This window comes from Cicer arietinum, chromosome 6 (genome assembly GCF_000331145.2).
Source record: "Cicer arietinum cultivar CDC Frontier isolate Library 1 chromosome 6, Cicar.CDCFrontier_v2.0, whole genome shotgun sequence".
Lineage (NCBI taxonomy): Eukaryota > Viridiplantae > Streptophyta > Magnoliopsida > Fabales > Fabaceae > Cicer > Cicer arietinum.
In genome coordinates this window covers 25345840-25358442 of record NC_021165.2, presented here as the reverse complement: position 1 = coordinate 25358442, position 12603 = coordinate 25345840, and the positions used below count along the sequence as shown (strand labels likewise).

Below are 12603 nucleotides of genomic sequence, written 5' to 3'. Positions count from 1 at the left end.
ATTATTGTTTTTGCGTTAAATATTCAAACAAAATATCTCTAAAAGTTGACACGGTAAAGAAACACTTAAGAATATTTAGGATTTATAAAAATTTAACAACCTAAATATGACATGGTGAAGTCACCAAAATACAATATGATTTATAAAGAGATGAAGTTGATGTAGATATGAACAATCATTCAGAAGAAATGATTTGTGATATTAAATAAAAATATTTTCAACGTGTACACATGTATGATACTATATATGTGCATTAATAATAAAAAGCCTTTATTTTCAGGTTGTAAAAATTTCACACGCACTACAAGAAAACAGACATATACCTACAGAAGCTTATAATGACAAAATTAAAAACTGTAGGCATAGACAATCTATCCCCACAGATAAATTAATTTTTGTTGGTATAGGTGTCTTATACCTTCAGTGACATAAATTTGTCACTAAGGATTATAGTTACACACTTAAATCTGTGGTTATAGGCATCAAATTGAAAAATATATATTTTTTAAAGGAGCCAAAATATTAATTGTTTGTGAAAATAAAATTGTACAAAACTTTCACAATTTAAGTCAAAAAAAAATTTAATGGAGGCAAAATCCTAATTTTTTTAATGCACCCAATTTCAATAGAGCCAAAATGTTAATTTTTTCAATGGAGGTAAAAAAAAATAAATTGAGATAAAATCCAAATTTTTTCAATGGAGGCAAAAACAAATTTTAATGGAGCCAAAATAAAAATTAATAGAGCCAAAATAAAAATTAATAGAGCCAAATACCAAGTACCAACTAAACCCTTTCTCATCAAAACACCTAAAACTCAAAATTGTTCCTCTTTCACCCAATCTGAGCCCTAATTTTAGCCCCAATCTGAGCCCCAATCATTCTCTTCTCCTTCTCGCCGTTCTCACTGTTCTCCTTCAGCCAATCTGAGCCAAGAACATTCAAATATCGATCTGATTTTTATTTTTGTTTTTTGACAGATTTTTTGTATATTGCTATTGTTTTGTATATTGCAATTGCAGTTGTTTTGTGAATCTGTTTTGTATAATGTGAATCTGTTGTGTAGGTTTCTTGTTTAATTTCAAGTTTTTTAATTTCAGTTGGCTTGTGTGGATTTGCTGATACTTGTGCTTCTAATAATATTGCAATTGCAATGTTAGGGGGAATTGTATTAAGAACATTCAAATATCGATCTGATTTTTATTTTTGTTTTTTGACAGATTTTTTGTATATTGCTATTGTTTTGTATATTGCAATTGCAGTTGTTTTGTGAATCTGTTTTGTATAATGTGAATCTGTTGTGTAGGTTTCTTGTTTAATTTCAAGTTTTTTAATTTCAGTTGGCTTGTGTGGATTTGCTGATACTTGTGCTTCTAATAATATTGCAATTGCAATGTTAGGGGGAATTGTATTAAGAACATTCAAATATCGATCTGATTTTTATTTTTGTTTTTTGACAGATTTTTTGTATATTGCTATTGTTTTGTATATTGCAATTGCAGTTGTTTTGTGAATCTGTTTTGTATAATGTGAATCTGTTGTGTAGGTTTCTTGTTTAATTTCAAGTTTTTTAATTTCAGTTGGCTTGTGTGGATTTGCTGATACTTGTGCTTCTAATAATATTGCAATTGCAATGTTAGGGGGAATTGTATTAAGAACATTCAAATATCGATCTGATTTTTATTTTTGTTTTTTGACAGATTTTTTGTATATTGCTATTGTTTTGTATATTGCAATTGCAGTTGTTTTGTGAATCTGTTTTGTATAATGTGAATCTGTTGTGTAGGTTTCTTGTTTAATTTCAAGTTTTTTAATTTCAGTTGGCTTGTGTGGATTTGCTGATACTTGTGCTTCTAATAATATTGCAATTGCAATGTTAGGGGGAATTGTATTAAGAACATTCAAATATCGATCTGATTTTTATTTTTGTTTTTTGACAGATTTTTTGTATATTGCTATTGTTTTGTATATTGCAATTGCAGTTGTTTTGTGAATCTGTTTTGTATAATGTGAATCTGTTGTGTAGGTTTCTTGTTTAATTTCAAGTTTTTTAATTTCAGTTGGCTTGTGTGGATTTGCTGATACTTGTGCTTCTAATAATATTGCAATTGCAATGTTAGGGGGAATTGTATTAAGAACATTCAAATATCGATCTGATTTTTATTTTTGTTTTTTGACAGATTTTTTGTATATTGCTATTGTTTTGTATATTGCAATTGCAGTTGTTTTGTGAATCTGTTTTGTATAATGTGGATCTGTTTTGATCGCGTGTATGTTAATTTAATTTCAAGTTGTGAATCTGTTGTGTAGGTTTCTTGTTTAATTTCAAGTTTTTTAATTTCAGTTGGCTTGTGTGGATTTGCTGATACTTGTGCTTCTAATAATATTGCAATTGCAATGTTAGGGGGAATTGTATTAAGAACATTCAAATATCGATCTGATTTTTATTTTTGTTTTTTGACAGATTTTTTGTATATTGCTATTGTTTTGTATATTGCAATTGCAGTTGTTTTGTGAATCTGTTTTGTATAATGTGAATCTGTTGTGTAGGTTTCTTGTTTAATTTCAAGTTTTTTAATTTCAGTTGGCTTGTGTGGATTTGCTGATACTTGTGCTTCTAATAATATTGCAATTGCAATGTTAGGGGGAATTGTATTAAGAACATTCAAATATCGATCTGATTTTTATTTTTGTTTTTTGACAGATTTTTTGTATATTGCTATTGTTTTGTATATTGCAATTGCAGTTGTTTTGTGAATCTGTTTTGTATAATGTGAATCTGTTGTGTAGGTTTCTTGTTTAATTTCAAGTTTTTTAATTTCAGTTGGCTTGTGTGGATTTGCTGATACTTGTGCTTCTAATAATATTGCAATTGCAATGTTAGGGGGAATTGTATTAAGAACATTCAAATATCGATCTGATTTTTATTTTTGTTTTTTGACAGATTTTTTGTATATTGCTATTGTTTTGTTTTGTGAATCTGTTTTGTATAATGTGAATCTGTTGTGTAGGTTTCTTGTTTAATTTCAAGTTTTTTAATTTCAGTTGGCTTGTGTGGATTTGCTGATACTTGTGCTTCTAATAATATTGCAATTGCAATGTTCGGGGGAATTGTATTAAGAACATTCAAATATCGATCTGATTTTTATTTTTGTTTTTTGACAGATTTTTTGTATATTGCTATTGTTTTGTATATTGCAATTGCAGTTGTTTTGTGAATCTGTTTTGTATAATGTGAATCTGTTGTGTAGGTTTCTTGTTTAATTTCAAGTTTTTTAATGATTGAATGAAATGTTCAATTCAAAATCAAGTGCATAACAGCAATTATGTGCATTGAATTTACCTATAAGTAGGCCATTGTGAATCATTTGTGTCAATCATATAAGAAACTTTTAATTTATATACTTTTAATTTACAATTTTTTTGACCCTTTTATGTTGAATACCATGATTTGATGTTGTTGTTGAATACCATGTTCTTCATTTGAATTTTAAGATTGTTAATTTTTTAGGACTTGCATCATCCATTTTCAGTTAATTTTTCCAAATGGATAGAGAATGGATGTGTGATCCATCCAAAAAAAGTGAAGAATATATTCGAGGAGTTAATGAATTTCTTGAATTTGCTTTTTAAAATTCACAAATCAATGGAAAAATAATGTGTCCTTGTACAAAATGTGCCAATTGTCACTCTTATTCTCGCGTATGTGTTTATGAACACTTAACAGATCCACATCGTGGATTTCTTAGAGGCTATAGACAATGGATATATCATGGTGAAAAACCTAGAACTTCAAGTAGCGCTACTAAACAAAATGTAGAAATGGAGCATGACATGGATGGATTAGTTCATGATGTATTTGGAGTTCATTCTACAGAAGAGCCAATTTGTGGTGAAGGTGAAAGGATTCCCGAAGTTAGAGAAAACTCTAAATTTTACGAATTTGTAAAGGAGAATGAGCAAATGCTTTACCCCAACTGTAAGAAGTATAGCAAGCTATCATTTATGGTACATTTGTATCATTTAAAGTGTCTTCATGGGTGGAGTGACAAGTCATTCTCCATGTTGCTTGATTTACTAAGAGATGCTTTACCAGAAGAAAATGTTTTGCCAAAGTCATATTATGAAACTAAAAAGATTGTTTCAGGATTAGGTTTGGGGTATGAGAAGATCCATGCTTGTCCCAATGATTGCATATTATATTGGGATAAATATGCCAAATATGAAGTATGTCCAAAGTGTAGTACGTCAAGGTGGAAAACAACAAATGAAGACGTACAAGGTAATGGAATGGAGACTTCTGAGAGGCGAAAGAAGATACCAGCAAAGATCCTTCGATGGTTTCCATTGAAACCAAGGTTGCAAAGGTTATACATGTCCTCCAAAGTTGCAGAATCAATGAGATGGCACCATGAGAGTAGATTGAATGATGGTTCTCTTAGGCATCCAGCTGATTCCCTTGCTTGGAAGAATTTTGACGCTCGATATCCAACATTTTCGTTAGATCCTCGTAATTTTCGATTAGGAGTGGCTTCATATGGTTTCAATCCTTTCAAGACTATGAGTATTACTCATAGCACTTGGCCTGTCATTCTAATTCCTTACAATCTTCCTCCTTGGATGTGCATGAAACAACCATACTTCATGTTATCACTATTAATTCCGGGTCCAAAAGGTCCTGGAAATAACATTGACATTTATCTGCAACCTTTAGTACAAGAGTTGCAAGAGTTATGGGATGATGGAATTGAAACATTTGATGCCTATAAGAAAGAGACATTTCAACTTCGTGCAGCTATGATGTGGACTATTAATGACTTTCCAGCATATGCTAACTTGTCTGGATGGAGTACTAAAGGTCAATATGCATGTCCATGTTGTGGTATTGAAACTACCTCGCAGTGGTTACGTCATGGCAAAAAATTTTGCTACATGGGTCATCGTCGTTGGTTATCTCCCAAACATAAGTGGAGATTGAATAGTAGGGATTTTGATGGAACACGAGAGCTAAGGATCCCTCCTAAAAGACTTGATGGGACTGATATTTTAAGACAAATAGATGAATGTAGAGAAAAAGGTCTAGCAAATGGAGCACAACCTTGGAAAAAGAAGAGCATTTTCTTCACATTGCCTTATTGGCAATATAATGTATTGCGTCATAATCTTGATGTGATGCACATTGAAAAGAACGTATGTGACAACATTATTGGTACATTGTTAAACCAAGAGGGAAAATCCAAAGATAATTATAAGGCACGAGCTGATCTTGTAGATATGGGCATAAGAAGTATGCTCCATCCTCAACCAAGTCCTAATATAACTACAACGCGTTTGCCTAGAGCATGCTATCAAATGACTAACAAAGAAAAGGAATCTTTCCTAAGCATTCTCAAGAATGTAAAAACTCCAGATGAATGTTCATCAAACATCCCACGTTGTGTGCATGTCAAGCAACACAAGATGTTTGGATTAAAAAGTTATGATTGTCATGTTTTGATGCAAGAGCTTCTTCCAGTAGCATTACGGGGTTCATTGCCAGATAAAGTCACTTCAGTGTTAGTTGATCTTTGCAATTTCTTCAAGCAAATTTGTTCTAAGGTACTTAATGTGGAATTTCTATCACAATTGGAGTCTCAAATAGTTATCACACTTTGTCAGTTGGAAACAATTTTTCCTCCTTCATTTTTTACTGTTATGATGCATTTGGTAATTCATTTGGCACACGAAGCCCAAGTTGCTGGACCGGTACAATATCGATGGATGTATCCGCTTGAGAGGTATGTATGTTTATAAAAATTGGTTTAATTAAAAGTGTTAAACAAGTTTTTTTGGATGTTGAGAACATAAATATTTTAAATTTTCTTCACTTTCAGGTTTCTTCTTACTCTTAAGTCCTTTGTACGTAATAGAGCCCATCCAGAAGGATCAATTGCAGAGGGATTTTTGGCCAATGAATGTTTGACGTTTTGTTCGCAATATCTATCTGGGGTAGAAACTAGGTTCAATAGACCTAACAGAAATGACGATGAAGTCTCTGGAAGGCCATTAGGGATAAAGAAACAACAAAAGTTACGATTAGGGAAGAGGAAGAAAGTGAGTAGAACTAAACTTGACAAGAAAGAGTTAGCACAGGCACATAGATATGTGCTTTCTAATTGTGATGCAGTTGCTCCATTTATAGAGTAAGTCACATATCATATTTCAATTTTATACAATTGAAATTTTTATTACATTTTATTTTAACTCTATTACTGTTACTTTTAGAGAACACATTTTACATCTTAAGAGACAGTGTCGACCACGACGATTGACACAACTTGAAATTGACAAGCAACATGGTCAAAAATTTATTGAGTGGTTTAAACTCAGGGTGAGCATATAATAATTTAATTATTTAAATTTTACTGATTGTTTTTATATATAAACTTACTATATTTCATGAAATATTTTAGATCCAGCGTATGGATGAACAAAAGAGCTCAGAAGTTACTCATGAACTTAGATGGTTATCCCGTGGACCATCTGAGGTAGTAAGAAGATACACAGGTTATGCGATTAATGGTTTTAGATTCCACACAAAGAAGAGAGAGAGATTTTTGAAAACACAAAATAGTGGAGTTGTTGTAAAGACAAAGACCTCAACAGATGAAATTAATTACTATGGGGCAATAACTGATATACTGCTGTTGGATTATTCTGGAAAGTACAAGTTTGTGTTATTTAAATGTGATTGGGTTGATATTAATAAAGGTATCAAGAAAGATAAGTTTGGTATGACGCTTGTCAATTTCAAATTTTTAAAACATACTGGGAAAAATATTTGTGATGACCCATTTGTGTTTGCATCACAAGCTAAAAAGGTGTTTTATATATATGATGAGAGAAACAAGGATTGGCTTGTTGTTCTCAATGCAAAAGTTAGAGATATCTATGATATGGGTGATGAGGAATCTAATGAAATTGAAGAAATTCATGGGCAACTAATGGGCGATACAAGTGAAGCTACTCAAAATGTTAATGATTTGGTTAGGCTTCAAGTTGAAGACGATAATGATTTTTTTGAAGTTGTTGATGTTGATAATATGGATGATGATGAAGATAATGAAGATGATGAGGAAGACGAATGAAGTGTGTTCTAATTGTGCATGATTTTATACATTATGTTTTTATTATACTTTTAGATTTGTCTATGTTTTTCTTATACTTTTAGATTTGTCTATGTTTTTCTTATACTTTTAGATTTGTCTATGTTTTTCTTATACTTTTAGATTTGTCTATGTTTTTCTTATACTTTTAGATTTGTCTATGTTTTTCTTATACTTTTAGATTTGTCTATGTTTTTCTTATACTTTTAGATTTGTCTATGTTTTTCTTATACTTTTAGATTTGTCTATGTTTTTTGACTTTTGTCCAAGTTACTCATTTATAATTTTGTGTTAGAGAAGCAATGGCTCGAAGAAGAAAGTTAAATATTCGACATCGAGCAAGTGATAATGAAGGAATTCAGTCTACTTCAAATAATACAAACTCAACCAATGTAGAAGGAAGTAATGTTGCAGAAACTCGTTCTAGTCCTTGTCATGCAGAAGGTGTCATACGTGAGTCTGTAGAATCTCACTCAATTCCCTCTGATATAGAAGTTGAAGAAGAACAAATTGAAAAAGGTATTAATTATATATTCTTTGTTTTGAAGTTTTATTTATATTATTTTTATTATGACTTATATGCACACATAATGTTATTGTCCTTTTGTTTTGTTTGTAGAAGTAGAGCCTAAACGGGCTAGAGGTCCTACAAAAATGTTAGATGTATGGGAAATGGAAGATGGTGATTTAATAATCGTTAATTTGGACAAATATGGTCGACCCATTGGTGAGGAAGGGACAACTCTAACTCGTTTCATTGGTAGCGTAGCTAGAAGGTATCAATATGCTCCTATCAACTACAAGTCATGGAAAGTTATGCCAAATGATTACAAAGAAGAAATGTTGAAATTAATAGAGGTATTATGATTATTCATTTAACTAATATAACATTTTTTTAAGAAGTCAATTGAGATGTACAATTAACATGTTTTTTAGTTTTTGTGCTCTAACATGTTTGATGTACAATGATGATGTTAGGAATATTTGATGGATTAACAATTTATAATCATACTTATAGTTTAAGAATATAGATGTTTAGCACACTCAAACTACATCATAACATGTTGATAACTGTAAGAATACATTTAACTAATATAACATGTTTCTTTAACATCTCTTATTGTGTAGAGTAAATTTGAGTTTGTTCCTCCAATAAATGACTTAACAAGAGAAATGTTAAAATCTGAGCTGAATGAGAAATGGAGGCAATGGAAGGGTGATCTAAAGTCAATGGCATATGACCCTACTAAAACAGAAGAAGAAGTTGCATCTCTTGTACCAGATGATAGGGTTGACCCAAATCAATATCGTGGTTTGGTTCATCATTGGTTTTCTGATGAAGGACAAGTAAGTCGTATATATTATGAGTAATATATTAAAGAGTTTATTATTAAGACTAATATTTTATTTCAATTGCAGAAAATAAGTAAAATTAATAGGCAAAATCGTGCTAAATTTGAAGATGTTCATTGTATGGGTTCAAAAAGTCTCCCAAAGTTTATTGATGAGAAGGTTTATTTCTATTTCTATTTTTATGGCTTTAATTTAAATTAAAAATGAAATGCATTTAACTTATTTATTTGGTTGTAGATAAAAAGGGCAAAGGAGTGTTGCCTGGACGTAAAGAGATTTACATTGATACCCGCACTCGTAAAGATGGAGCAATTGTCAATGGAAAGGCTGCAAGATTGATTGTAAGTTTTGATAATAATTAAACGGTACCAATATATAAAATGTGTATAAATTAAGTTTGACAAAGTGCTGAATTTTATTTTCAAATGTATGATGATTGTATTGGATTTTTACTTGACCATTTAGGAGATTTTGTATTTGTTAGCCTATATGCAATGTTGAAGTTTTTTAATTGGATCTTATTGTAGTACTACATGCTTTGAATGTCAATTTCAATTTGGTATTTTCAATCATTAATAATTTTTATTTTATTTTTTAGGAAGAACTAAAAAAACATAATAATGAGGCTGGAACTTCTCAATCAACCCAAGACACACAAGGTTCTATGTCTTGGAAGGATGACATATTTTATCAAGTACAAGGACCTGATAAAAACGGACGTGTGCGATGTATGGGCAAGATTCCTCATTCTAAAAAATCGAAGGTTTGTGCATCTGAAAATGAAGAGTTGCGCGAAAGAGTTAAGAATATGGAAAACTTGTTAGCAAATGTGATGACTTTAATTCAAAATCGATTTTCTGGAGCAGATGTTAATGATATAATACAAGCTGCAAGACAGGTATATCATAAGTTATTAATCTTATCCAACTAACTTCATAAGTTCCATAATCGTATTTTTCATAAGTAATATTTTCTATTTTTTGTGATAGGTTCCTGATGCTACTAGTGCTCAAAACCATTTGAATTCACTTAGTCCAAACAACAACGAAAATAATGAAAATGGTAATTAGATAGTATTAGTTAATTTTAATTAAAATCATTAACATTTTCTCTATTTTATTAGTAATATTTTTATGTGGAATCGTGTATTTATTCATTTGTTATTTTATTGATTGTAGGTGAAGATTAAAAGCTAATTTGTTGTTGAAGATGGAATATTGGCAATTTAGTGGACTCTATTTCTTAATATTTTTTGAGATTGTTATGTATGACACAAGATGTCTATTTTAAATGTCTATTTTTTGAGGTTAAGGGTTTTGTTTTATCGTTGTAAGACTTTTATATTAATTTTTAATATATACAATGAACACCTTTTATTTTATTTTGAGTCTTAGATATATATATTTCATTGTATATTTATATTTGGTTAATTTTATAAAATAAATTTTAAATTATTATATAATTTTTGTTGATAACAAAAAATTAATATTTATAATGAATTAATTACTCTTAAAACCTATACCAACAGAAAAAAGTTGTCACTTAAATGTATAGCAACAGAATCAAAACCGTAGGTATAAGTTGTATAAATTATGGCTAAAGTATATACCAACAATGAAATATCCGTAGGTAAAATCAAATGTTTACCGCAACGAAAAAAATTCTGTCACTATACCCTGTAGCCACGGTGAAAATCCGTAGGCATTGGGCGATTATATACCACGAAAAAAAACCCCGTCGGTATAGGTAAATTTGCCTATCCCTACGGTTTTTATACGTTTACCTACAGATTTTCACTGTCGCTAAACGTTCATTTTCTTGTAGTGACGGTTGTCGGTGGTGTTGAAATTGCATAATTTGAAGGCAATAAATAGATAAAGAGATAAGAACTTCACATAGTCGTTGAGTTGTTGGCAGAAATATTTTCAGAAGTAATTACATTACCGAACCTTAACTATGAGAAAATTTTGTAGTAACTTTTACAAGGTATCTAATGCAAAGTTTTGGAGATAATAAGGTGTAAAGAGAAGCCAATATCATATATTTTTATCGATAGATTTGTTTCCTTTTCAGATTTATTTCACATCTATTTCTCTTTCGCTTCAAATTTTGAACTTTGCATATTATATTAATTTAAATTTAATTACAGTTTTAGTCTTCCTATTTTTATTGATTTATGAAATTAATTTTTTATTTTAAAAATCAACGGTTTCAATTTATCTCTCATATTTTTTAACTAAAAAATAATTATATGGAATACTTTATATATCGTAGCATATGATATAATGATGTAGAATTATCAATATTTGTGAAATTTGAATAAAATACCATTAAAACTTATATTTCAATTTTCAATTTTTTCATATTTTTAATTTAATTAATGACATATGAATAGTTAATACATACAGATGATTCTATATCATATAATTGTATGTCACATCCTTATAAATATAAAAAATCGTTATTTTTCAGTTAAAAAATTTGAAGGAGATACCAAAACTGTCGACTTTCAAAATAGAGAGATCAATTCCATAAATTGACAATAATAGATGGACCAAAGCTACAATTAACTCTTATTAATTATATTAATTCCCTTCATTTTAGCTTTATTTTCATCATTTAATTGAAATGATTTAGCATCAAATATTGATGATATTTTTCCTCTAAATTTTAGACGATAAATACTGGAATTTATAATTTTTCAAAATTATAATAATTGTACATTACAAAAATACTATGTTATTATTTTAAAAATAGTTATTTCACTTATTTGAGTTGGCAATGTTGCGATTGAAAAAATTCGGACGATTATTTATAATCAATAGAGTCGTCATTGATAATTAATGCAATTAAAAAAAATATTGCAAAAATCTTTTTTTAGATAAAATTAATCTATTTAACTAAATTTGGATCCCTTAACAAATAAAAATCAATAATTTAAAGGACTTGGAAAAAAATTAATTTTTAGTTCACTTGACTGAAATGGTCCCATGCTCTTATGTATTTCTAAATACGATGAAGAAGTCAAATGTTAGATAGTTTTTGAGTAGAAAATGTTTGTTTCTTAGTAAGTTTTTTTTAAAGTGGCTTTTTGACATAAAAAATGTAACAATGGAGCGAAAAAAGATTTAACGTAGTCATTGCTAATATGAGTTTATATTTTTTGTGTGAAAATGTTGTGATGATTATACTAAAAGTGAATTTAATGTGGTAAACGACTTTACCATTGAAAAATTTACACACATGTTGTATATTTGTGAATGTAGAACCTAGTTTTAAGAACTCGTAGATAAACAAAATTAGCACACAAAATCATCTATCTAAAACTTAGTTTTGATATTAATCAAAATATTAAATTTATCATTGAAAAACTTACACACATCTTATATATTTGTGAATGTGAATAGTCTTTTACTGAAAAATGATATGATTTTTTTTGGATTGTAAGAGTATTTGAGATTAAATGTAATAAACTATTGGATATAAAAAATGATATGATTTTTTTTGGATTGTAAGAATATTTGATATTAAATGTAATAAACTATTGGATATTTGAGTAAAATAATTGTAAGTAAAAAAAATAAAAAATAAGGGTAGTATGCTAGTTTAGATTGATAATTTCTAAACTTTGGTGTCTTGACTTAAAATGAATAAAAAATATGGCAACATTTCTTATAAATATTTAATACTTAATAAAATAACTTCAATTCAACATATAATATACATTAATAAAATATCAATAGTAAATATTATAACTCTTTCGTTGCAACTAGTATTTTATTGATAATAATATGTTCAATACAACAAGGAATATCAATCAAAATTTGAAAATTAGTTAGAGATCTCGCAACTTTAACAAGTATAATTGATCCTTGAGACAATATTAAAGTACTTATGAGTTAGGTTGAAAATATATGTTGTCTACAAGAGTTATATTTGGGACGGTGAAAAAATTGATTTTGAATTAAATAATTTTTAGTAAAAATTAATCATATATGAAGTGATTTATGTGTAAATATTTTTTAATAAAATTGAGTTAGACAATAAATTTAAATATAAAATCACAAGTCAAAATTTTCAAAATTTTTATTATTGAGTTAAAATGA

General features: G+C 29.0%; 1 protein-coding gene across 4 annotated transcripts; it reads left to right on the top strand.

Annotated features, from left to right (window-relative positions):
- Positions 1-5914: 5914 nt before the first annotated feature.
- LOC140920859 (uncharacterized) lies at positions 5915-9878 on the top strand. 4 transcript variants are annotated; one of them, XM_073369749.1, is made up of 10 exons: positions 5915-6181; positions 6264-6369; positions 6452-7127; positions 7440-7597; positions 7764-8002; positions 8273-8491; positions 8564-8838; positions 9096-9395; positions 9487-9559; positions 9676-9878. In XM_073369749.1, exons 3-7 carry the CDS (start codon positions 7123-7125, stop codon positions 8696-8698), a joined length of 756 nt encoding a protein of 251 aa, XP_073225850.1. In that variant the 5' UTR covers positions 5915-6181; positions 6264-6369; positions 6452-7122; the 3' UTR covers positions 8699-8838; positions 9096-9395; positions 9487-9559; positions 9676-9878. The 4 variants fall into 4 exon arrangements, with proteins under 4 accessions (XP_073225850.1, XP_073225849.1, XP_073225851.1 ...); XM_073369748.1 differs by having other exon boundaries at positions 5916-6181; positions 7445-7663; XM_073369750.1 differs by having other exon boundaries at positions 5916-6181; positions 7440-7663; positions 8400-8491.
- The last annotated feature ends 2725 nt before the right edge of the window (positions 9879-12603 follow it).

Bases quoted from the DNA above. Each gene is read 5' to 3' on its own strand.
- LOC140920859 (XM_073369747.1), top strand. The intron at 7,664-7,763 runs GTATTAATTATA...TTTTGTTTGTAG, and splicing joins AGAAGAACAAATTGAAAAAG to AAGTAGAGCCTAAACGGGCT. The intron at 8,003-8,272 runs GTATTATGATTA...CTTATTGTGTAG, and splicing joins AAATGTTGAAATTAATAGAG to AGTAAATTTGAGTTTGTTCC.